Source organism: Solanum tuberosum, unplaced genomic scaffold, assembly GCF_000226075.1.
Source record: "Solanum tuberosum cultivar DM 1-3 516 R44 unplaced genomic scaffold, SolTub_3.0 scf00105, whole genome shotgun sequence".
NCBI lineage: Eukaryota > Viridiplantae > Streptophyta > Magnoliopsida > Solanales > Solanaceae > Solanum > Solanum tuberosum.
Window position 1 is genome coordinate 1,022,677 of NW_006239031.1, and position 25,851 is coordinate 1,048,527.

A 25,851-nucleotide genomic window follows, 5' to 3' on the forward strand; every position below is an offset into this window, starting at 1 on the left:
TACTATTTTACCATTTACCTTATATTATTTAATTCTAGTCAAACCTCTTACTTTAGAATAATTAAAGATATTTTAGTAAATTTATAAATTACATTACGGTACAATACAATCAAACCAAACAATTAAAATGTTATTAAACAACAACAAACAATACAGTGTAGCCAAACATTGTATCTACCATACAGTACAGTACAATAGAGTACAATACAATACAATACATTATAAAACAAAGGATAACAATGATCTAAACAGAGTGTAAGTGGTATAAAAAGGGTATGTAAATGGTATATTTTTTGGTTGTTTGGCCCAAACGTGATTAACGCCAGAATCGGGCCAAGCCCTAACTCGTTCGTGAAAACTATCCCGCCAATCCATCCCGCGTCTCGAAATTTGAAGCTTTCTGCCTGTATCCTCATTTCTTCGTTTCTCTTCCATATCGTGGCTGACAGACCTACTCCGTTTCGCCGGGGACTGATTCGCCGACGACGTTGAAAGTCACATTTTTATGGTCAGTTGAATCCTTCACATTGCATAACCCTATTATTTTCAAAGCAATTGTTTTTCAGTCTTCAATTCGATATCTCCGATTCAGTAATTGCTCAATTCTGTTAACTTTCACATCTGATGAGTGTTCTTAAGGATTAGTGGAGTGTTATTATCAATGTACCTTTATCGATTATCATCCATTAATATTTTCAATGTGCACATAATTTTACTATCATTCATTTTTATTTTTTATTCTGGGAAGTGGGAGGCTTATCTCTTTTTCTGGTTATGTACATATGTTTGTGTGCCATATAATACTCCCCGTTTCAATTTGTTTGTTTGGTGTCTACTTGACAGAATTTAAAAATAAATACTTTTGAATATTGTGCTCTTAAACTAAAATGAGTAAAATCTATCAAATATCTTGTGGTCTTAATATGTCAATTAGAAGTTGAACTTAAAGAGTTGCCAAAAAAGGAAATAAATGTTCTTTTTTGAAATGCACTAAAAAGCCAATTACAAACAAAATGAAAATGAGTGATTAATTGTTTTCATTAATCAGTTTGGCTACAGACTCATTTTTCATGCTCATTTCCTGGACAATTTGGTGGCATTTACAGGTTTTATGTGTGGTTTTGGTTTGGTTTCAGCTAGCTAGACCATCAGGGAAGTAGATTTATTAATTTATGTCCCAAGGCATAACAGATGATGCTAGTGTTTTTTAGTTTATGTGCTCATGTATGTTACCTTTTCCATTTCTTTTTTGTTTTCTGAAGTTTGCTGGAGCGTCATTTTCTTGTTTAAAAATTGGATGTTCTATGCAGGGAGGCTAATTCAGCTGGAGGTTCCATGTCTAAAGATAAGCTTCCAAAAGCCAACTGGACGCAACATGTTACTGCCCATGATAATTTTTCATGCCAAGATAAGTTCTTGAGTTCAAACATCCTTTTCTCTCTACCGACACAAAGACATTGTGCCAGAGAAGAAATGAATGCCAGGTGTGCCACTCTATCATAACCTGGTTTGTTTTCTCGTAAGATTGCACATTTTTTCTACTCAAACGTTTCAAAGAAGATAACTTCTGCACATGATTGATGCATAAAAGATAATTAACCATGGAGTGACTGAACTTTAAACCATGCAACTGTAGTCATATTGCTTTCAGTGTTTCCAAATTTGTGTATATTCCACCAGTACTATATATGCAAAATTTTAGGACAAGTAAGGTCTACAATGCTGGAGGTACTTAATGCTAGCTCACAAAAAAGTTTCATTCTCAAGATAAGTAATCACTGAGAGTAACTGACACAAACTGTAAAACATTGCCGCATTCTATTGAATGTACTAAGATCCATCATCAGGTTATCACTCAGCAAATTCCTGGGGAATTCTCTTCTTTTTTCTTCTTCTTTTCTTGGTACTATTGTTTATAATTTTTTTTCTGGTACTATCTGAACGCTAATTGTATCTATGTTCTTTAATTCTTTATCAGTTAAAGGATGATTGTATTCTTATCTATTGCTTATTGTTATTTTTACAGGTCAATGACTTGTCAAATCAGAAGTGTAACAAAATTGGAAGCTGAAAAGGTGCTTTTGGGTCTGCAAGATATTAAGATCCTCCAACCATTTCATTCTTGACAGTTCTTAATACATCTATTACTATTTGAAACCATTTTATTATTTTTGCTTTTTATTTGTTGTACAATCGTAGAATGGATCTATGTAGCACTAAATTCATGAGTACATTTTTGAGGAATCCTAGCATAAAATGCTGAACGAAATATTAATTTTTGTTTGAGTCCTTTGTTTGGTCAGCTATAGGAATCACTTTTCATATTGGTTTTCCGATTCTTGGCAGGCTTGGAAGCTTCTAACCAGCCTCAAGTTGTCTCCCAAGAGTTACACAAAACCAGGGAAAACTCTACAACTAACTAAAGATACCAATGCTTTTTCACAACACTCTAATCACACACAGATCCCACGTGCATCTGATGGAAACTGTGCTCCAGCGAGGTGCAGGCCAGTGCATCAAGGTGTTGGTGAAGATGGTGAAAACAGTGACTCGAGAAGGTATGCAGGCAATTGTTTTCCACCACACTCAAGTGGCATAGCAGAAACAGGGAATGTTGTGAACAGGCAGAGTGGAGTAGACAATTCACATGCTCGAGGTGTAGGGGAAATATCCAGCAGTCATGCAAATGGTGCAAGCCAGAAGACACGGGAGGCGTATACCACTTGTGCTGATGAAACTGAAGAAGATGACATTCTTCTGGTAATTTTTGGTGTGGCTTAAGCAGATAACAGAAAAGACTTCCCACTCTCCCTAGGATATATCATATTATTGGTTGTTGACTTTTGAAACTAGGAATTGCCGACTTAAATCCAATTTGAATATGCTGATATTTTGGGTAAAAGAGACCAAAACAAGTGAGCTTTACCTTGCTTCTTTGAAAGTAATGCCAAAACCAAAAATAGAAAAAGAAAACAAAAGGAGAAAACAATTAATATTCTGCACTAATTGCTATTGTCTCTTATTTTCTGGTTTCTGCAGTGAAGGATGAAATGTGCATGCAAATCTATTATCTATGTTCTACACTTTGACCATCTTCCCCTGATAATTTGTCTCTATCTGGGTTTTTTTAGACAGTTAGAAAGTTATGCTACATTCCTTTTTCAGAATATAGATGTTGACCAAATAGTAGAACACTATCAGACCAACTGCACGCCACAGCCTTCTGTCTCCAAGTTTCCGTCAACTACTCCAGTTACAAATTCTCAAAGTTTGGCTGGACATGAGGAGACAAACTTGCCACCGGAGTTGTCCATAAACTGCAACCATGGTTTGCAGGTAATAAGGTTTCTCTGCTTCAATCATGTTCGTTCCAAAGTTACTGATATTTTCTTAACTCAGATGCTTGATTCTGCAATTAATACAGCTAGGACTTTGCCCTGGAGCCTCGGATCATTTACAAGAGATGAAGGATAAGCTAATTGAGATTTCAAATGATCTTCTTGACAATGTTTCAGACCTGAGTTCAGAACAGATTGAAATGCTTCGCCAAGAACGGTATGTTCTCATATATTATTCTTTTCTATTCCTATTTCTAGTTAGATGTTTTCTCATACCATGTCTTGTCTGTGCTGCACATTTGTTCTTCCTTGACAAAAAATGTAGAAATATTGAAGCTTATAACTGGTTGTGTTTGCATACTTTCAGGTCACAGCTGAAGCTGCAAATTCAGCACCTTGAAAAATTTCTTCAAACTGTATCAGGCAATGAAGAAAGAAAGATGTCACAGTGTTCTGCTTCCACACTAACTTCTGGCTTTCAATATGAAACACCTTCTGCCTTTCAGTATGCCACACCTTCTTCATTCCCTTCAAGGATTAATCCTACGAGACTCGACACACAGTTTAGTGGATACAATGAGTCCAGTCACTTTGACAACTGGAATTCATCATCACTTTCATTTGATGTGACTGGTGGATATGGTCTTTCAACAGCCCCAGTGGAAAGAGAACCATACATCCCAAAGTATCTTGAAGTTAACTATATTGATGGTTCAAATGACAAGAAGTGGAGTAGTCGAGATTTCCCTTGGACAAAGAAGCTTGAGGTGTGTATTTCAATGTGTGCGTAAGAATGAGATGTTTCTGGAGTTGAATTTGAACATATTTTCCATTGTCAGGCCAATAACAAAAAGGTATTTGGAAATCACTCTTTTCGTCCTAATCAACGAGAGGTGATAAATGCAACAATGAGCGGAAATGATGTGTTTGTTTTAATGCCAACAGGAGGAGGCAAAAGTCTGACATATCAGGTGAGACATTCGACTTTATGGCTTTTGAAGCTTTTCTCTGTGGTGTTTATAACGTGAAGCAAATGTAATCTGTCTAAGATGCTATTATCTGGTATTATTATAAATTTAGAGGGTTACATGGTACCAGTTTCAGAAGGAGATTAAACAACAGAAGAATCATCAACCCTTCTTAGCTATGCTCACTTCTGGGTTCATTTTGCTAAGAAGCCATCAGATTGTACAGAAACTCCTTGTTGATATCTACCACTTAACCAGTTGTCAATAATGGCCTTAAGGTTTTCATATGTTATAGCATCAAATGTTGAATTTTCTTCCATTGTAACTGGAAATGACAAAAGTATTTCTTCTACCACAGGTGCTCATTCCATATTTCCTACAAAAGTTGTAATTCCGTTAGCTCTATGAATGTGTAGAGCTGTTAACAAGTCACCCCTGTTTTTAATGTTCAAGCTCAGTTCGCTCTGGAGCTCGGTTGTTTGAATTTCATTGATCAAATTCATCTTGCATTGCTTGGAATCAAAGATTCTTTCAAGTTTGTAAACTACCTCTTTTTAGTAAAACCATTCCTAATGAAATTGTACCTATTTCCCAAGAAAAGAATTATCAGAAAATCTACAGATTCTAACACATACATATGTAGATATTCAAAGAAATAGAAAAATATTATGCAGTCTCTTTAATGATTTAGCCCTACGGAAAGAGGGAGGTCTAGGAGAATTGTTGAAGCCTGACGAGGATGAGTGATGCAAGATGTTTCCGTCAGTAGTGGTTTTCCTGAAACCCTGGTGACTGCTGGGGGAGAAGTATACAACCATGATGAGGTTAGAGGATGACTAGTGGAAGCTATCAACAACAGGGGTAGGTGGGTCCTTGCCTATGAGGAGATAAAGAAGGGCGAAGCTATGTAATCATGCTGTTGGGAGTTAAACTAGGGGAAATTCCTTTTTTGACGATGATATGCCCCTCTATATGTTGAAAGGCATTTATACAAAGAAATAAAGATATGTTTGTGAAATGTGTTCTTGCCAAGCTTGGCTTAGTTATCTGAAAAGGTGTTCGAGTAGATATTTCTTCATGAACTGTTACTCCTATTAAATGCATCAAGTAGAAAATGTGCACAATCATTATGGAATTGAGCTATCTACTGTTAGAAACTTTTATCATTGTTGTGGCTCCTCTATTGATATCTACATTCTTCTTTCCTCTTGCCATGGTAATTTGTACCCAAAATGGGGACTTTCTTATTGCTGCTATTCCAATATAACTACTTCAAAAGATGGACTTATTTTTTTTTTTGAGAATGGTAAAGTTGTATTCATCAGCAATGAGGGTATGCTGGCAACCAAACAAAAAAAACATTCAAAGGCCAAATAGTCATGATTACAAAGAGCCTATGAAATCTACTAACTGATCTACTTCATCTATACCCTCTTCTTTACACCAAAAATATAGAGTATTAATGCAGTTTTCTCAAAAGATGGACTTATTTTTGGGAGCTCCAGTTTACTTTTGCACATTTCTTGTGTACTGGGCTTGGTACTTGAATTTTTGGCAGCTGGGACTCTCACATTCATGACCTACTTCCTGCAGCTTCCTGGTCTTATTTGTCCCGGGATTACTTTGGTTATTTCACCTCTTGTTTCGCTCATCCAAGATCAGATAATGCATTTGCTGCAGGTAATGATGGTTGAGACTATAATAACTTCATCTGCTTCTAAGAAAATCTACCTTAATGCTGTGTTTTCATGGTATGTATACATTGCAGGTTAACATACCTGCTGCTTATCTTAGTTCCAACATGGAGTGGACTGAGCAACAGGAGATACTTAGAGAGCTCAATTCAGATGGTTCCAAATACAAATTTTTATATGTTACCCCAGAGAAAGTTGCCAAGTGCGTACTCGTAATTTCATTTGGTAACATTTGAAACTTATGGTAACTTCTCTGAATGAAGTGTCTGATATTTAAAAGTTAAGACAAATCTTGAAATTCCTTGGCTCTTCCTTATTCCTTGGCTGATCTGTTATTCTGGTGCGACTATGAAATAGTGAGATGCTAGTAGGAAAAGTAAGTTCCTTGCTGGAGGCATGAAACCTTTCTGAAGGTGTGATGGATAAGCTCCCATTAATGAATTGTGATTGCTCAATCTGTAATTACTAAAACTTGGATAGCACTATTTCTTGAAACTTGGTCTTACTTCTTTGGAAAAGGTTATACTTCAGCAATTTAATTGCAATACCCACAAGTGTTATTTGTTTGGGAATTATCCAGAATCTGGATTCCAGATGAAGTGGACTATATTTCGCGCTAGACTAAACTGCAACATTGTGCAGAGTGGCCACTGCCTCAGGCCCTCAAAACCGACCTTTAAGTCCCTTGATTCATTGTTCCTTTATTTGATAGAGCCTCAACAATGAAATTAGGATTTCGGCTTTGCAACAATGACACGATTTAATACCTAGCTAAATTAGTTGTTTGTTGTAAAAATGAATAGTTCTTTAAGTTTCCCTTGGCTATCTGCTATCAAAAGGTCAACCTTCTAGAGTCATGATAAAGAAAGTTTATACTGTTTCTAGTAATTTTTCTGCAGGGTCCTAGGGAACATAAAGTGTGTTCCTTACTGCACAAAATTTATCCTTAATACCAAACAATATTTTGAAATACTCAAAGAATACTTGTATGGTAGTGCAGAAGTGATGTTCTATTGAGACACTTGGAAAGTCTACATACTCGTGATACACTTGCTAGAATTGTTATTGATGAAGCACATTGCGTAAGCCAATGGGGACATGATTTCAGGCCTGATTATCAGGTAATGTCTTTTCAAGCATTTTTCGTGTTATCAACTAATAATTTGTAGATTTTTATTTCTAAAAAAAAAAGCATTTTCCGTGTTATCATATTTGTTGGGGTACTATTAATGGACGCTAAACTTTTCAGTTGTCATCCAGGGTCTAGGTATCCTGAAGCAAAAGTTCCCTACTGTGCCTGTTCTGGCCTTGACTGCAACTGCTACAATAAGTGTCAAGGAGGATGTTGTTCAGGCTCTTGGTCTTGCCAACTGCATTATTTTCCGACAAAGCTTCAATCGTCCAAATTTAAGGTGAATAAATGATTCTGAAAGTGTAGGTGGTACCATACCTTTTTTGGCCTTGCAAATACATGATTGTGGAAATTTTTCAAATTTGCAGATATACTGTTATCCCAAAGACAAAGAAGTGTTTGGAAGACATTGGCACTTTTATAAAGAATAATCATTTCGATCAATGCGGGATAATTTATTGTCTTTCTAGAATGGATTGTGAGAGAGTAGCAGAAAAGCTGCAGGTTCATCACCTTTTAACAGACACTCTATTTCTTTCTTTCTTGCTTTATTGTTGGTTTCCTAGCGAAAACTTTCTTAAAACATAATATAATGCATGAAGTAAACAAGATGATGTTTGTATTCGTTTCTCCTGTGATGTGGGGATAATTATGAACTAGTTTGAGTGGTTGCTTGTTAGTATCTAGATATCACCTTTTGAAATCTCTTCTTCCTTTAAAAGCTTCTAATTTCGTATTGTCTTTTCTTGCATTAATTTTATATACGATGATCATAAATTAGAAACTCACTGTGGCTCTAATGTTCAGGTACCTTAAACTTCTAGCAAATAGTTAGGCCTGTCTGGAGTAATTTATTTTTTACAGTATCTATTTCATTTTTACATAAACAGAAAGCGCTTTGTCAAATACTTAGTCAGCAACCCTTATTTCTTATGGAACAGTATGTTCAATGAGCTGATGCACTGTTTTTTCCTAAAAGCTAGATAGATGATGACTACCAAAGATCCTTTTCACATTCTCTTTTCTTGTCTAGTCCAGATAATTCTTTTTTGGAGTTTATAATTGTCTAATGGGAATGTTTAATTTGCAGGAATACGGACATAAAGCAGCATTTTATCATGGCAGCATGGATGGTACTCAACGAGCTAACATCCAGAAGCAGTGGAGCAAAGATGAGATCAATATTATATGTGCAACTATTGCGTTTGGAATGGGTATGATTGAGACTTAAGTGGCTTTTTCAAGCTGATATGCTGTTAACTAATCAGTGTTAACATGATGACTGCAGGTATCAACAAGCCAAACGTTCGTTTTGTCATTCATCATTCTTTGCCAAAATCTATTGAAGGGTACCATCAGGTGGTTGCTAAACTTTAATTTCTCGTTCTTTCTTTTAAACTACTCCGAAAAACTAGTGCGTTAAATTCAGTTCAATGGATTGTAGAATTTACTTTGCTGTTATTGTTCAATAGGAGTGTGGTCGTGCTGGTAGAGATGGTCTACCTTCCTCTTGTGTTCTGTACTACAGTTATAGTGATTATGTGAGTCTCTGTCCCAATATGTTTCTTGTTTCTGTTAGTGAAGTATTATATGAGTGTTGATCTCCTCTACTTCTTTATTTCCTGTTAAACATCTTTTGCTTTTTTTAAAAAAATTCAATAGATACGAGTCAAGCATATGATCAGTCAAGGCACTGTAGAGCAGAGTCCCTTTGGGTCTGGATACGGCCGTTCAAATGTGGCAGCTTCAGGGAGGAACCTTGAGACAAATGTGGAAAATCTTCTAAGAATGGCATGTGATTGTTCATAAGTCACTGAGATCTTCACTTTTGTAATGTTAGTTTTCTCAAGTTTTTCAACACTTTTTTCAGGTCAGTTACTGTGAGAATGAAGTTGATTGTCGTCGTCTCCTTCAGCTTATTCACTTTGGAGAGAAATTCGAATCTACCAACTGCAGAAAAACATGTGATAATTGCTGCAAGACTCAGAACTGTATTGAGAAAGACGTCACTGAAGTTGCAAAGCAATTAGTAGGGAAAAATTAGTTTGTTCAATTCTGTATTTGACAGAAGACATTCACTTCCTCGAAACACACTAGACTGTTGCTGGTTTTAGTAAACATTGATATCTTGCCTGCCATGTCAGGTTGAATTGGTGAAGATGACAGGACAAAAATTCTCGTCAGCCCATGTTTTGGAAGTCTTCAGGGGCTCCTTGAGTCAATATGTATGTCCTAGCTTTTAACTTCTCATTTATCATCTTTTTTCTCATTGGCTAATATGGTCTCCTTTACTATTATAGGTGAAGAAACACAGACACGAGTCCTTGCAGATGCATGGAGCTGGAAAGAAGCTCGCCAAGGGTGAAGCATCCCGCGTGCTACGTCATCTTGTTACTGAAGATATTCTTGTGGAGGATGTTAAAAAGAGTGACCTTTATGGATCTGTTTCATCAGTCCTAAAGGTAATTTACTGAAGATAGAATAGAGACAAAACAGCCTTTCAGATATCATATGCAAAAAATTTAGTCTTTATTTATCTCCGGTATTCATCTTTTAAATTTCAACCATTTGAGGTTTTACTAAGAAACTGAAAGTGTTATCCTTATTCAGGTGAATGAATCAAAGGCCTATAATCTATTTGCTGGTGGTCAGACTATGAGATTAAGGTTCACTTCCGTTCTTGTTGCTTACATTTTAGCTTGTGATCTGTTTCCTTGTTACTGGATGTGACCAAGTTCTCTTCACATTTCTTACTATGTACTATTTTGAAGTGATTGAGTAATCAGAAACATGGCTTATCAACATGATTAAGGATGTGCTCTTTGAGCTTGACTTTTTTTATGCTTTCTCCCAGACTTCCAAATTTGGTTTAACTGTAGCCAGGAACAATAGCATCTTCACTGTATTCCAATCTTGATGTTGTGTTTTCTGAGAACTCCAATTAGGGATGTGGTTCATGCATGACTTACCATAGGTCGTCTTTTTCCATTTAGTTACTCCGTCCTAATACATATGATTCAACTTGGGGATGTTAGATTTCCACGACATTCAACATTCTAATTCATTTAACAATTCGATTTTTATACTTTGATATGTTGTTTCATGTGAAGTAACTTTTTAACCACAAGTTAAATTAATATCTTAAACTCCTTGCTGTGTAGATGGTGTCATATTCAATGGGAGGGCAAGGGTATATATTTCAAAGGATTAAAATGTAGGACAGCCCTACACTACTTCATGAACTTAAAATGTACTCCCTTTGTTTGTCTTACTTTCCTTTTTAGTCCGTTTAAAAAAGAATGTCTTTTTCCTTAGTTGGCAACTCTTTAATTCCAACTTTCCACATAGCATGTTTAAGGCCGCAAAATTAAAGGGCATTTTGGTACATTTGACATATCTTTAATTTAAGATCAGAAGATTCAAAAGTCTATTACTTTCTTAAACTTCATGCCAAGTCAAAATAGGACAAACAAATTGAAACGGAGGGAGTGGTACATCCCACTGTGTGTTTTGTGCCCTCACCATCAGACTCTAAGAGCTTTCCTGAAGTGTAGAATAAGATCAATCAATGGGTCTTTTACATATCAATCCATTCTATTCATTGAAATTCTCTTAATTTAGTGTAAATCAAGTATCTACGAATTGCCATAATGAAGATGGCTTCTGGTCATTGAAATCATTCCGGTATATCATATAATTCCAACTAACATATTCATGTCCGTCTTGATTTCTTTTTTTACCTGCTCGATCTGTGATCTAATTTAGTTTTTTGGTATTGACTATCACGAGTCCAGTTAATCTATGTATATATAATGGCAGCTAGATTGTGGGAAATTTGTCTTTTTTCTATCAAACATGTTACTACTAATCATATTTTTTTGTGCTATTATAAGTTTGAAAGAGAAATCATTAGATAGCACATCAAATAATCTAAATATAAAGTAGAACAAAACCCTCAGGGGTTGGCCTGCTGGCAATTGACTTGAGCCTTGGGGTTTGCTCCCTTTCAAGGTCTCAAGTTCGAAACCCACTGGGTGCAAACAATTTCTGAGGGCCATCGGACTGGGTAAAACCTGAATTAACCGTGGTGCACTTGCGGGAAACTCCTTGCCGAGGGCCTGTGCACCCCCGGGATTAGTCGGGGCTCAAAGAGACTCGGACACCCGGTGCAAATCAAAAAAAAATAAAAATATAAAGTAGAACAATCAGTCTCTAAATAGTGCTGCTTTCTATGACTACTTGTATATTAAGCAACTAAACCAAATATCTTCATCTGCTCCTGATCAAATTGTCATATGCAACACACAACAGAGTATGATCTACTTGATGTTATTACAGGTTCCCTTCATTTGTGAAGGCATCTAAACTGGGCAAATATGAAGCCACTCCAGCAAAAGGTTCACTAACATCAGGAAAGCAGAGTCCTCCAAGGACAGACCCTTCTGGTGTACCTCAATCTACATTTGATCCAGTACGTTCAGATTTCATATGATTATCCAAGCACCTTGTTGTAGGTGTGCTTTCCTTATCAATTAGTTTTTGTGCCACACCTTATTCTATTTGTTTATTTTAGACCCTTTCAGCGATACTGTATTCAGCTCTACGGAAACTTCGTACTAATATTGTTAGGGAATCCGGAGATGGTGTCATGGCTTACCATATATTTGGGTAAGTGCCTTTTTAATCTCTTTTTATTTCCTCTCTTTTCCTTTTTCTCTAATAGAACATTAAGTATCTTCTTGTTGCTTCTACTTCACTTGGGAAATGGTGTTGAACTTAAGTCGTACTTTTGAATTTCTCCTGGCCTTTAAAAGATGTGATATGCAAGTCAGTCCTATTGTTTTGCTGCTTTACGGTTTGGTTCTCTTAAACCATAGTACTCCCTCTAGTTCATATTAAGTGATTTTTTCAAAGTTCAAGAGAATTGTAGGATTCTTCTCCATATTTACCCTTTCTTTTAATGAGGTCCTTAACTACTTTACATTTTCTAAGAGAACAGTTTAGGAATAATCAAAAGGGTAATAATAGAAATTAGCTTTCAGCTTTTGTCCTCAACTGTTTTTCTTAAGAGTGTGCACTGTGCCATACACCAACTGTATTCTTAAAGTTGGTGTATATGCATTCTGTGCTAGAGCCCTTTGCATTCAGGCGTCCTACGTTGCATATTTGCACAACTTATTCTCACTTATCAAAAGAGAAGAGTAACCAACAACAGATGAATTATTTGCAGGTTATGCTGGACTCTGTTTCTCTTTAAAGTTAAACATTCTAGTTTAAAATAAATTTCTTAGACTTTTGGATTCAGGTCTGGGCTTTGTGAGGGCTTTCAGTAAGTTAGATTTTTCTTTGCCATTCTCATCTATATGATACTTCATTTGAATATTCTTCCATGCTGGAGGATACAAAAGGAAACAAATTTGACACTTAGTATAGCTTAGAAATGTATGCGTTATTGTAGACTAAAGTTAAGCTGTTTGATGTGCCATGTCGTCCTTTCATTCTTTCCTGTTGTCAGGAGCTGATAAATTGTTCTCATTTTTCTAGAGATGACACCCTGCAGCTGATTGGCCAGAAAGTACCTAGAACTATAAATGAGCTACGTGACATCAATGGAATTGGCAAGTAAGTTAGAGAATAAGTTAGACAATTTTTTCACCCTTAGTTCCTCATGTTTAATGAGCTTGATGGTGCAATTTAGGGTAAAAATCAACAAGTACGGGGATAATGTGCTGGAAACCATTGAGGCTACGGTCAGGGATTACTATAAGTCAGATAAGACGAGTAGCAGCGGCAATGACAATACTGATTCAGGTAAAAAGAGGAGAAATTCCATCAATGTACAAAACGGGAACTCCAAAGATGAAGAGTTCTTCACTGAAAGCACTGGATGTACTAAGAAAAGGGTGTTAAAGAAACATGCTGAGGTTATTGACTATAGGGACCTTGGGTATTTTGATGAATGTATAGACGGTGACCTTGATTTCGACGAGACCATGATGCCTTAGTGAATGTTTCCTATTTCAAAAGTTGATCAGAATGAAAGAAGCATTCCATGATCAACATCCCAGGTAGTATCGTTCGGAGTTAGCATCACAGTTTGCATGGGTGAAAAGTTTATGATCACCACACTGTTTTTATTAATTTGGGTGAAATGTAAATCTGTTAACAAAGCTGCTGGAACAAGGCTCAAGTTGCAGCTACTATGAGATGCTAACTTAATCTTGCTATGATTCATCCTAGTGTATATAATAATTCTCTTTTCTATATATTAGTTGATTGCTAAATTTTCTATTGGATTCATCAGGACTTTCTGAATCCTCCTTGCTACCGTTTTAAATGTCCTTTAACCTTAGTAATTTGTTCTGTATCAAAGCTTTAATGTTTGTGTTGGCCAGTTGGGCTTTGTGTACAGTATGATTTTTTAAATTTATTTTTGTTAAATATATTCAAAGAAATAAAACCACAATCTTTGTAATGTTGGTCATGAGAAATAAGTGAGTAATTTAGTAGGAAGGAACTAACATCGCCATACCTTTTAATAAAAAAATTAGCTTGTTGGATATTTTGGATGGGCGAATTGCTAGCGAGCATGCGTTAGAAGATATCATTAAAATTCATACGTATCGTATTCCTACTGGATTCTCTCCATTTCAACTTGTTCGTTCTACTTCTTTTCTTTCTTTTAATTTGGGTAAGAAAAATGTCTCTTTCCCTTTTTAGTAATTTTTTAATTTTAACTTTCGCATGATAGGTTTAAGATCACAAAATTAAAAAATAATTTTAACACATTACAAATCTCATAAATTTAGCACATAACTCCAAAAAAAAGGAAATAAAATGGATACAAAAATATATAAAAAAAAAATCAAAAATTATATATTTTGTCATGTTTGTAATTAATAACCTATTTTTGTAAATAAAAAGGAGTATATACATAAATTATTAATTAAGGTCTTAAATAGTATGTTCTTGTAAATTTTTCCATCATAAAACTCTCAAATCTCTTTTACTTTTAAAAACTTTGTGTGAAATTAAAATTAGACAAACAAATTAAATTGAATGGAATAATATTTACTTTTTGAGTACATTTGACTACCTTTTGGAATGATATCATAAGTAAATAAACACCAAATGATGTGATACAGTGAATGAGGTTGCTCATTTCTTAATTAGAGGTTTCGAATTCAAGCTCTGGTTATGAAAAAATTCTTGGTAAGGAGAGTAATATTATATAACTAAAATTATCACGATATTAGCATTATAGTGTATTGTTTAATTAATCAATTCCAAATTTCAAGTATAGTTATCTCGTTGGTCTCAATTTCTATTATGGATGTGTTTGGTACGGTCGATTTTTTTAAAAAATAGTTAAGACTCCATTTATGAAAGATATTTTCGACAAAAATATATATATTTCTTTTCTTATTTGGAAAAGAAAGAAAAGAAAACGAGGAAGTAGATATTTGTGTATACAAGTATGGCCAAGCAGGGGGCGAGGGGTAAAACTTACCCGCATTGAGTGTATACATCAATCCAATACATGCATGTCATGCTTTTAAATTTATAATTAAGTCATCAACGGGACCTTAAAATTGTCCGTATAATTCCCTTAGACATCTTAACTAAGACTAGTATCTATTGAACATCTCTACTACTTTGAATTGATACCACTTAAACACTTTTTGCTTATGTGACATTTTGGGTGTCATTCACTAACAAGAAGCGCGTGAAAGCATCAAATTTAACATTTTTTAAATTAAAAAATTCTCTTTCTTCTCCATCGTAGCATCTGCCATGGCAGCCATATACACCTCTCTTCTTCTTCCTCATTTTTTTTGTTCTTTTAATTTCTCATTATTATCATCTTATATTTTCAGATCTGTTAGTATCATCGTCATCACATCTATTTCTTTCTCTTCTTTTGAGCAACCACCACCGTCCACGTCCTCTACCATTATCGCCTCCATTTGGTTATTTTTTTTCCAAATCTAGAATTGAATCTTGTCATATTGTTGATTTATGAAGTAAGCAAGTTTATGAATTTACAATTTAACTCTTTGCCATAATGTTCTTCTTCCTTGTCTCTTCGCCACCATTTCCTTCGTCATATCACTAATATGTCTCCACCATTACTATACCCATTTTCTTTTTCTTATTTCTACAGTTTACCTCTTCTATCACCATTGAATCTAAATTCGCCATTGTTGATTTATTATGAAGAAGAAGAAGAAAAAAAAAATGGGTGTTCCTATGGGTAGCGGGGGAAGAATTTCGGTGGGTTGGGTAACAATGTAATTATTAAAGTTTTTTTTTTAAAAATTTTGAATCTAAAAAATTTTCCATTGTTAATTTATGATAAAAGAAGAAGAAATAAAGAAGTAAGAAGACGTTGGGGGCCAAAAGTCCGATGGGTAGCATGGGAAAGATTTGGTGTGGGTGGCTGGATTGTTTGGGGTACAAAATATTTTATTTTATTTATTATTATTTAAAATATATTTTAAAATAATTTTTGGATCTAATGACACATGTCATCATTTAATTCGTTATTGTGTCATGTCATCGCAAGTATATCTCACATACTCCCTCCGTCCCTTTTTAGTTGTCCACTTTAGAAATGGCACACAGATTAAGGCAACAATGATTAGCACAGTGAAGTTACAATTTTATCCTTATGACAACTTTTCACTTCAAAATTACAACCACTTATTTGAATTCAAGTGAAATAAATTGGAGGGAAACAACATACACTTTTACAATTTTCAAGAAGTGTAAATAAGGGTATAATAGGAAAAAATTTGTTGTCCTTTTTTGATTTGTCAAAATGGACAACTAAATAGGGACAACTAAAAAAGGAAATATGGACAAGTAAATAGGGACGGAGGGAGTACTTAATATTTTTGGCTGATTGTCAATTCTAAGTAGTAGAGGTGTTCAATAGGTACTAATCTTAATTGAGGTGTCCAAATGAAATATGAAGACAACTTTAAGTGACTGTAGATGACTTAAGCCTTTATTTTACTTAATTTTAATTAATTAACATGTGTTTTACTTCATTAAATCATATAATAATAAAATTTGCATTAATTTGATGTATACACCCAATACAAATAAGTTTTCTAAATACAAAATAAGAAGTTGACTTAGTAATTTATGAATTTAAATTTCACCTTAAAGTTTAAGTTTTAAATTTTATCAAATCTTTTTCATAAATTTTTTGAATGCACCCTTGTCCTGGTAAATTTTTTATGAATCTCAATTACGATTCATTAGTTAAACTTGGATAAAAAAAAAGTCTATTTCAAAAGAGATATCCAATTAATTAATCTCTTTCATATCATTTCACTAATTATAGCTTCTTGATTTCGATAGTTAAAGTATTTATCTCAGACTCAGAATAAAAGTAAGAACAAAAAAATTCAATTCAAAATAAATTAATTTAGATTAGTCCTATTTTTACTTCTTTATTGACTTTTTTTTTCTTTTCATAAAGAGATAAGATCAGTTGAATCAGCAACAGTTAATTAAGACGATCTGAGATCCAAAGCGAAACCAAAATTAAAAATAAGACAAAAAAGGTAGGACCCATTTTGTTAGGTAACTGAAACGTGTCACGTAGCCTAACGTGCCATGTAAGTAATTTCACGGTGACTACCCTCTGCATTTTCTATGCCTACTCTCATTATTACTACTCTGTCATCCCCCACCTCGCCTCACTCTGCTTTTTCAACTGAAAAAAACTCTGTTTTTTTTTTCTTGCAGAAATTGAAGAGCAAAAACAGAAGGATCTGATATTTATTTTCTGGATTTTTGTATAGTTGATGGGGTGGTATGAGATCAGCTGACTGTAGAATTTTTCTTTGTGAAAAGCTATGAGGATTATGAAAAACCCTAACATTTCTAGCTCGATTAAGGATGGAGATGTGAAGATGGAGGAGGAAGGAAGTGTAAAGAGGAGGGAAAGTGAAAAGCCACCGGAGGATGACTGTTGTCCTATTTGCTTTGGGAATTTCTCCATTCCTTGTAAAACAAACTGTGGTCACTGGTTTTGTGGTACATTTCTAACATCCTTTACTTACTAATACTACTACTACTACTGTTTGTTTTTCTTTTCAGAAAATCATTTTATCGATTTTTCTGTCTTTAGTCGTGAAAGGTGGAATGATATAGTAAAGTATATAAGTTCTATGTAGATTATGATTTCCTTGTTCCTGGTTTTCCCTTGCTCCGCAGCTAGTTGCATATTGCAGCTGTGGTACTACAGATCAACACTGCGGCGATGCAAGTGTCCAATATGCTGCTGCCTCATAAGTAAATTGGTACCGGAGGCATCATTACTTGCTCAACAGGAAGAGGATGTTGTCGAGCTACTTAAAAAGATTAGGCGGTACAATCACCTCTACATTAGTGGTGCTTATGGGATATTTCTGGTAAGGCTGCTATCTTAGAAGCTTCATTTCTGCAATGTGATTCTCATTTGTGCATTTCTTATGTATACCTCTTATAATTTTATTGGGGATGTTAAGTAATGGATCTTGAGCTAACTCAACCCTTAAAGCTGGCTAAAGAGGTGAGATTTTCCAAGTCATATTAAAGAGACCAACCATGCCTTAAAGGGCCGGTGTGGGACTCTTCATGCCCATCTCACGCTCAGTACTATTTTATAAAACTCTATTAGCATCTCCAGCTAAAGATTTATTGTTCTATAACAGTATCCCAAACTAGTTCCCCTACTATTTGTGAATGTCGCTTCATTCTTTTATAATTTCAACCTCTCTTTGTTTTTCCCTATGGTAGGAAATTGTGTAACATTACCCTAGTTAAGTGGATTTAATTAGATACAAGGAGGTCCATCTTAGAAACTCTGCTTGAAGTTGGTGCAGATTTAACTATTGTGAGTCAGCAGGAAGAGGTAATAAGCAGTCAGGAAGTGATACAAATAAAAGATAATCACAGAGTCAACCTTTTAGTCTGATGCCCTTCTTTCTGATGTGGTACAGTGGCATTTAGCAAAAGGGGGAGAGATCTGATACGGATAACTCCCCAACACTTTCTGGTCACAACTCCAAAAAGATATCTAGTACAAGTATGTTGAGTACAAGTGAAGCATATCACAAGTATATCTTACTTCTGATGCAAGTTGTTTGCTAGCATTGGTGAATAATGTAATCTTTGACAATAAGTTAATATTTGGGTGCTGCAGCCTTGCATTTTGTTCCTCATGAAAGATTGTCGCTGACCTTTCTTCTCAGCCATTGCTTCTATGTGATTTTATGCTTAAATAATGGTAAAACCTTTCTATAAAGAGTGAAACTTCCTTAATTCCATTGGGTTGTATAGGCACAGTTGTAGGCTTGTAGCAATAAAGGGCTCAAAAGGCACCAAATAAGCTGTAAGCAAGTATCCTCCCCACCCACCCCATACAATTTTTATTTTTAAAAACACTAATGACACTTGCTCTTCTAATTATACTTCCATAAGAACTAGGTTTCTAATATACATTATTCATTCTCGTTTTCTCTTAAATTAATATGAGAAGATAAGGTAACACAGAGAGACTTTCCAACTCAAAGAATCCTCCACAAGTGTCCTTCCATTCAGAGAACTTCACTTTTAAGGGCTAGCTCCTCCAAGACCTCAAATCATTGCTCAGGTAGTCTTATCTTCTCAGTGCACTCACAAAACAAATTAAATACTCCCTCCGTCCCATTTTATGTGGCAACATTTCCTTTTTGGTCAGTCCCAAAAAGAATGTCACATTTCCTTATTTGGTAAGTATTTAAAGGTACAATTCCTCTTTTATCCTTGTTGGTCCCACTTAATCTTGAAAAGAGTACTCCAATACATTTATTAGGAGAGAGAAAAATAAGTCTATTTTTTTAAGGGCAATTTGGTAAACATTTCAAAGTCTTTATCTATTTCTTAAACTCCGTGCCCGGTCAAATGTTGCCACATAAAATGGGACGGAGGGAGTATTTAATTTGTTTTGTGAGTGCACTGAGAAGATAAGACTACCTGAGCAATGATTTGAGGTCTTGGAGGAGCTAGCCCTTAAAAGTGAAGTTCTCTGAATGGAAGGACACTTGTGGAGGATTCTTTGAGTTGGAAAGTCTCTCTGTGTTACCTTATCTTCTCATATTAATTTAAGAGAAAACGAGAATGAATAATGTATATTAGAAACCTAGTTCTTATGGAAGTATAATTAGAAGAGCAAGTGTCATTAGTGTTTTTAAAAATAAAAATTGTATGGGGTGGGTGGGGAGGATACTTGCTTACAGCTTATTTGGTGCCTTTTGAGCCCTTTATTGCTACAAGCCTACAACTGTGCCTATACAACCCAATGGAATTAAGGAAGTTTCACTCTTTATAGAAAGAACTCATTGATGAAGTGAAGCAAATTGATTGATCTTATTGATTCATTTTAATGTCTGATTTATATGTTCTCTTTCTCTTTCCCGCAGAAGGTACTAGCACTGCCACTTTTAACTCGGAGAGTTCTCCGAGCACTGATGGACACTCTGATGGATCCTGATCAAGTTCGGTTAAACTATTACTTGATGCGCATTCTTGCAGTAAGTTTTTTACAGAGTTAATTGGGAATCTTCCAAGAACTTCTGGTCTCTGGATTCTTGTTACAACAGTATGTAGGAAAGGATGCATAATTATGTAAGTGCTGGAGGATCTAGAAAAGTGGCACATTTGAGTTGCCATGTGATCTTGTTGCTTTTTCTTATGATTATGATTACTCAATAACCTTGCGTAATGAGAGACAATGATCCATATTCTTTGGATGTACTCTGTGCTGGGTGAAGCATGGATTCTCATGAAGTACCCTAGGACAATTTTGGTTAAATTCCTCTGTGAAGTTGTTAGTGACATAGAAAATCCCTGGAATATCGCGTACACTGGTAATCTAAGTACTGTACTATGCAAAACCAAAAGACACTTATCTTATTGAGCATTCCTTTTTGTTTTATGATGTAATTATGCTATAAATCGTCTTTATTGTACAGTTTGTTTTTCTGATTGTTTATGCTTTAGCTTCTTTCTTCACAATTGGTCGCTCTTAAAGTAAATTCTTTATGTTTACTGCAGTTATTCTTGAGTTGGATCTACTGTAGCTGCGAATTTCAGTTCATTCCTACTGGTATTCTACTTGTCATACTCTATTGAAGAACTAGATTTGTATGGCATGGCATGCAGGTTAAGTTTTATGATTATTGCAGCCATGAGACACTAGAGAATCTCATCCTTTATAGGGTAATTCTGATTTTAGAATCATTTATACCGTTAATATATGGTCATGACAATGCAACTTAATAGAGTAGTCTATACTGATGAAACAAGAAAGTATATCTCGTAGAATGAGTTGTTTGTTTGGTTTATAGAGAACTGTTCTAATTCACTTCTAGGACTTCCCAGGTCTTGATTCTTCATGCAGCCATTGACAGGATGTTGCTGAATTTTGAACGTAAGCTGATAAATTACTTGTTTGTAGGAGGACTGGGAATCTGGAGGTTGTTTGACATCTGTGCTATTGCCACGGTGGCCATTTTCTATTTGGTTGGCCTATACCATAGATGGGTGCTTCGTCGTCGTGTGAGACAGTTGGCTGTTCTACCAATACATCCTGATTGAAAGCCTATGCCAGCTTACTGGGAAGTCCTTGCTGTGAATATATCTCAATGTTTGTTGCCCAAAAAAAGAGATCCCCTTGCAGAATATTTGGTTGTATGGGAGGTTATTTTAAACCATTTTCTTCTACTCATTTTGTAGGTAGCCAAGAGAATATATATTAGTCTTGAACTCTAATTAACTAAGTGCTTAGTATGCTTTTGGTACATATTTGAACTTGGTAGGTCCTAGAGTATTCCACCAATTAGTAATCCAAGATTGTCAAGGCTCGTAGTCAAGTGAAATCTTCGAGATTTCAGAAGTTTACAGCATGATATGTGGTTACCTGCTTATTGAGATTGGCACATTCATGGTTAAAGCATCAAGTCTGAGCTATTCTTATAAAATATGCTTTGTTGGATTTATTATTACTCATTTCCTAGTTGCTTAAATTAGCTCAAAAAGGTTGCTTGATTCTCCCCAAAGTAAAAAAGGAAAATGTGCCCTTTCATTATTGAAATAATACATACAGTAATCCCTTGGGTAATTTTGTTCCCTAGGCAAACTCATAAGTAAATTTTTGGAAATATTCTAGCACAATAATGCGAAAATAATCAAAGAATTTGAAGCTCATTTACGGGGTGATTCGACATTTTTAAAGTTGAAATTACAGATCATTTTTACTACTATTTCTCTTAATTGAGATTTACTAAATATCTTTAACCTTAAGACATAACAAATTTTGAAAAACAAATACTAAATTACTTGGCTAATTGATTTTTAACTAGATAACTTAATGAATTACAGTAGTCTTTTTTTTTTTGATGACAAGGGAAACCTACAGCCATTATCCTTTGGGTGCGCACAGGGTAAAACCCCCGCTCCTATGCAATAGCTCGAGCTAACCCGCACTAGGCAAGCCCGGTGCGACGAGCTCGACCAAAAGGCAAATCACTTGCTTTCGCAAGCAAGGAATTTCGAACTTGAGATCTCCAACATGGAAGTCCCAAGCCCAAACCACTGAGTCACCAGAAGGGTAAAATTACAGTAGTCTTTGAATTTTAAAATGGGTGGAGAAGACATAGAGCTTTGTGATTTATTTGTAGTAAAATTAAAAAAAAAAATTTACTTTATTTCTGATTTCTCTCACTTTAAAAAAAATAAAAAAATCTTGAAAGTGTTTTTTAAGACATATTATAAGCTTTTAAGCTGACCCATATGATAAATTTAAAAAAGGAAAAACGTAGAGTATTTGCAATGAACCGTAAAAGTGACGTTTCCCGTGAAAGATGTAAAAACAAGAAAAGGATAAGACCAGAAAGGTGATGCTGGAAAGTGTGCGACTAGGATCAAAATTTCCGGCACGTCATCAACATTTCCGCATATATAAAAACAACTTTCTAAACAGAAAATTCTTCCATTTCCATCATTTCTGCTATCATGAAGTTCTTCCTCAATAGTATTCCTTTACGAAATCGTCGTCAAAACCCTAACCCTATCCCACCTTCTCCAGCTATGCTTTCTGACTTAGCTCCCGATTCCGGTGATGGACGACAGGAGGAAGCCGCCTCTTCCTCCTCCGCCGCCGTGATGAATTCGGACGACGAGGAGGAAGATATGGGATATGAGTCGCCTGAGAATGAGGTGAGTACGACGTCGTTTTCAGGAACGGAGATAGAGGATGAGCAGGAAGGTAATCGTGAACCGACAGCAGAGGATGAGGACCGTCGGGAGCTGGATGGTGCATCTTCGAAGAGCCTTGTGGTTGTTGAGGCAGAGAATGCGTTTTTGAGGACGGAGAAGCCTCCTACTGATGATTGTTGTCCAATTTGCTTTGGAAATTTTGTCGTTCCTTGCCGAGGTCCCTGTGGCCACTGGTACTGCGGTAAAACATTTAGCTTATCTTAATGTCTCTGGTTCATTTCCATGTTTATTGTGGTTATTATTATTGTAATAGCTCAAGGATAAGATTTGTTTTCCATGAAATTGATTATGTGCTGCTATTTTTGGAAGGAATTGGGGCTATATGGAGCAGATGGATGTTCTTTGCTCTTCTCTGAAATTTCGTTACTACTAGGAAGAGCTAGTGGATAGTGGTCTTATCACACTACATTTAGATTTTGCAACTCGCCTTGGAAATTGACGGTGGAGAATGTGGAAGCACCACATAAAATTATATATATAGTTGGATTAATTTGTTAAAAAAGAAGAAAATATAGTTGGAAAGCCAGCTTAATACCATAATTATGTAGGTTCATTAGTAGGCTTTAAACGATGTGCAGCTCATGTCCGAGTCATTTTACTCTATCGCTCTTACCTTTTTCATTAGTTTGGTTGAAATCTGAAATACGTTAGGGTTAAATCCACTATTTTATTTGGAATCCCTTTTCCTGTCAATACCTAGGTTTAGATAGGAGAAGATAATGATAATGTCATGCAAGTGTAGTTGGAAATTATCCTTCCTATGGCAATTTATTGATTAGGACAATATTTGAATCTCCTTGAGAATTGTTGAGATCTGTTATCTCATAATTTTGCTAATCCTGGTTTCCTATCCTCTTGGAGAGTGAGATGTCAAGCCTCTCCTGTACTCATAAATATTTGACGTTAATTGTTTGAATGTCCGTAGAGAAAAAGTAATTGCATTCTCAACAAAAGCCAGGTCTTGTCTAGTCGACCATCACAGTTATTTGTCTTGAAGTTGTTTTATCAAGCTTTGCCTCAATACTTTTTCTTTCAACACATTCTTTTCAATTTGGTTTCTACGCGTGCAGGAGGTTGCATTTTGCAGTATTGGAACTACGGTGCCGCACTTCAGCCCTGTAACTGCCCCATGTGTTCGAGGAAGCTTACTGATTTGACACCTGAGGCATCATTGTATAGTCAGCAGGATGCAGAAGTAATTGAGGTTTTGAAAAAAGTTCGAAAGTATAATCGCCTTTTTATAGGTGGCACTTATGGCCTCATGCTGGTGCGTTAGACTCGTATGTTATTTCATCATATGTTAGATTGCGTAGATGGGATTATCCTTATATTTTAAGCACAGATTGAACCATCTGTTTGGACCTTGTGTCTCCTATGTTTTTAGTTGGGACCTATTTGTGCATCTTTGGTTCTTTCAAGCTCAAAGCAGAATATCTTCTTGTTTAATCCATTAATTTCGAGCTCAAGATCATGTGCTTTGAAAGAAATGGTCATTAATATTCTTGAGATAAAGTCTTGAATATGTAAGCTCCATGAATTCAGCAAGAGATTAAAGAAATCATGAAATCAGACAATGTTTGTCGTATGAATTGAATTGATCTGATTTGTGCTGACTGCTTATGGGTAATCCTCTTGCCTGCCTACCTATGGTTTGTTAAACAAAGCTAGTTGAACCTAACAAGTATAATACATATCGTGTGTCTTATATTTTGCGGGTTTGTTGCTTAAGCTATCCTCTTGCCTATCTATGGTTTGTAAAAAATAACAAGTTAGTTGCACCTAATTTTTACATCAACCTAATAAATACATGCAATACATTACGTGTGTCTTTATTTAAATTGTTCTCTCTCTTGAATAATAGCAGAGCAATATTTTCAGTGGTTTCTAAACCTACACTTTGTGAGACATAATTACTGGTTTACCATTAAGTAATAGCAGAGCACCACATTTTCTTTATTTTAGCCCTTCTCTTTCTATTTTCTGCAGAAGGTGCTTGGACTTCCCTTTTACATGAAGAGAGTGTTTAATGAAATGATGAATCCTGACAGGCCTGGTGCTCATTTGAACAAATTGCGTATTTTTGCTGTAAGTTCGTCTTGACAGCTTAATGCAATGACTGCTACATTGCTACTTTAATCAGCTATCTGTAGTATTTGGTTTTATGGCTCTACAGCCTCAATATTCTCCCTCAATTAGTTCCAAAGCGAACAACAAATTCTCATTATTTATCAGTTTTCTGGCCTTAAATTGTTGTTAAGGTTTCTTTCTGATTTGCTATCTTTATCTACCTTGTCATTCTATTCTTTATTATATTTTAGTAACATCATTTCTTGAACTTATCCGCTGAAGCAGATAATTTCTTGCAGATGTTCCTGGGACTCCTTTACACATTCAGCCCCTTTGATTTTCTCAGAATAGGTACACACATCTGCTAGTTGAACTTGATGGGTGTAGATTTTGAAGAATAATAATTGGGCAATTTTGTTGTAATATTGGTCTGTTAATACAAGTATATAAACTATGAATCTCTATGTTGCATTACAGGGACTGAAAGGTAAATAGAAACTGAGAAAATCCATTTTTTGGCTGTCTTCACTATTAGACCTCTATTTATTGCTGTGAGAGCTCTTCTTTCCCCACCCTTCCTGCATGCTGGAGTGCTATTGGGTATTTTTGTTGGTGAAGAACTCAAGATGCATTTCTCTTTGCATTGACCTTTTTTTTATTGCCATCTCACTGCAGGCCGTCAAAATGTCATTGATGTGTTTGATTATTCTGCCATTGCACTATCCTCAGTGTTATATTTGGTTGGGCTGTATCTTCGACGAAGGCGTTTCCGCCATGTTAGGGAAATGGCTGAGGCTGATTTTGCTGCTCATTGACAGCTGCCAGCTGGTGAAGCAAATATTTGTCGTCAACTCATTGTGGAGCTTGAAGATTTTGGATTTCTAAAGATCTTCCTCTGCTTTTGTGGTTGTGCGCTTTTGCAGAGTTTGAGATGGTCTTGCCTTATGATGCAGTTCTCTTACATTTACCTGCCAGTCTGTACAGATAGAATGTAGTGTTATGATGTATATACTCATTTAGTTGATCGCTTTTCCACTTCCGTCATATATTCTTGAATCTGAATGGAATATAGTCTCATTAGAAAACTACCGGCTTGTTGTACTAATAATGAGTCTTTTTCACCTTACCTTGAACAAGACCTATTCTACAGGCTCTTGCTATTATGTTGTGTCCTTAAGTTTTAGGAGTTTGTCTTCTTACCAACTTCTGTTTTCTTTATATTACTACTGCTATTTTCTTTATATTACTGCCGCTATCTCTTCAAGCTCTAGCTATATGCAAATTACCCCTTCGTCATTGTGGAGGGAGGGATCTGGTATCATTAGGGTTTATTTACT

At 35.5% G+C, this 25,851-nt stretch overlaps 3 protein-coding genes across 6 annotated transcripts; all 3 read left to right on the top strand.

The window, feature by feature from the left end:
* The first annotated feature begins 317 nt into the window (after window positions 1–317).
* Window positions 318–13,398, top strand: LOC102601604 (ATP-dependent DNA helicase Q-like 4A). Of its 2 annotated transcripts, none has more exons than XM_015309550.1 (25): window positions 318–508; window positions 1,311–1,484; window positions 2,027–2,075; window positions 2,347–2,760; window positions 3,166–3,336; window positions 3,425–3,555; window positions 3,706–4,105; window positions 4,178–4,309; window positions 5,900–5,986; window positions 6,075–6,202; window positions 7,001–7,121; window positions 7,261–7,412; window positions 7,501–7,636; window positions 8,223–8,346; window positions 8,421–8,491; window positions 8,605–8,673; window positions 8,795–8,923; window positions 9,003–9,161; window positions 9,277–9,357; window positions 9,433–9,594; window positions 9,743–9,798; window positions 11,471–11,603; window positions 11,706–11,800; window positions 12,677–12,754; window positions 12,831–13,398. In XM_015309550.1, the coding sequence occupies exons 2-25, from the start codon at window positions 1,336–1,338 to the stop codon at window positions 13,135–13,137; spliced, it is 3,534 nt and encodes a 1,177-aa protein (XP_015165036.1). In that variant the 5' UTR covers window positions 318–508; window positions 1,311–1,335; the 3' UTR covers window positions 13,138–13,398. The 2 variants fall into 2 exon arrangements, with proteins under 2 accessions (XP_015165036.1, XP_006349359.1); XM_006349297.2 differs by lacking the exon at window positions 318–508 and adding an exon at window positions 1,167–1,224.
* A 3,414-nt stretch (window positions 13,399–16,812) lies between these two features.
* On the top strand, window positions 16,813–21,174 carry LOC102601943 (E3 ubiquitin-protein ligase RNF170-like). Its single transcript, XM_006349298.2, has 5 exons — window positions 16,813–17,182; window positions 17,363–17,559; window positions 19,591–19,701; window positions 20,225–20,276; window positions 20,628–21,174. The coding sequence occupies exons 1-5, from the start codon at window positions 17,002–17,004 to the stop codon at window positions 20,765–20,767; spliced, it is 681 nt and encodes a 226-aa protein (XP_006349360.1). The 5' UTR covers window positions 16,813–17,001; the 3' UTR covers window positions 20,768–21,174.
* An 830-nt stretch (window positions 21,175–22,004) lies between these two features.
* Window positions 22,005–25,753, top strand: LOC102602273 (E3 ubiquitin-protein ligase RNF170-like). 3 transcript variants are annotated; one of them, XM_006349301.2, is made up of 5 exons: window positions 22,005–22,628; window positions 23,518–23,714; window positions 24,434–24,532; window positions 24,800–24,865; window positions 25,190–25,281. In XM_006349301.2, exons 1-4 carry the CDS (start codon window positions 22,184–22,186, stop codon window positions 24,863–24,865), a joined length of 807 nt encoding a protein of 268 aa, XP_006349363.1. In that variant the 5' UTR covers window positions 22,005–22,183; the 3' UTR covers window positions 25,190–25,281. The 3 variants fall into 3 exon arrangements, with proteins under 3 accessions (XP_006349363.1, XP_006349361.1, XP_006349362.1); XM_006349300.2 differs by having other exon boundaries at window positions 22,006–22,628; window positions 24,814–24,865; window positions 25,190–25,753; XM_006349299.2 differs by lacking the exon at window positions 24,800–24,865 and having other exon boundaries at window positions 25,190–25,753.
* The last annotated feature ends 98 nt before the right edge of the window (window positions 25,754–25,851 follow it).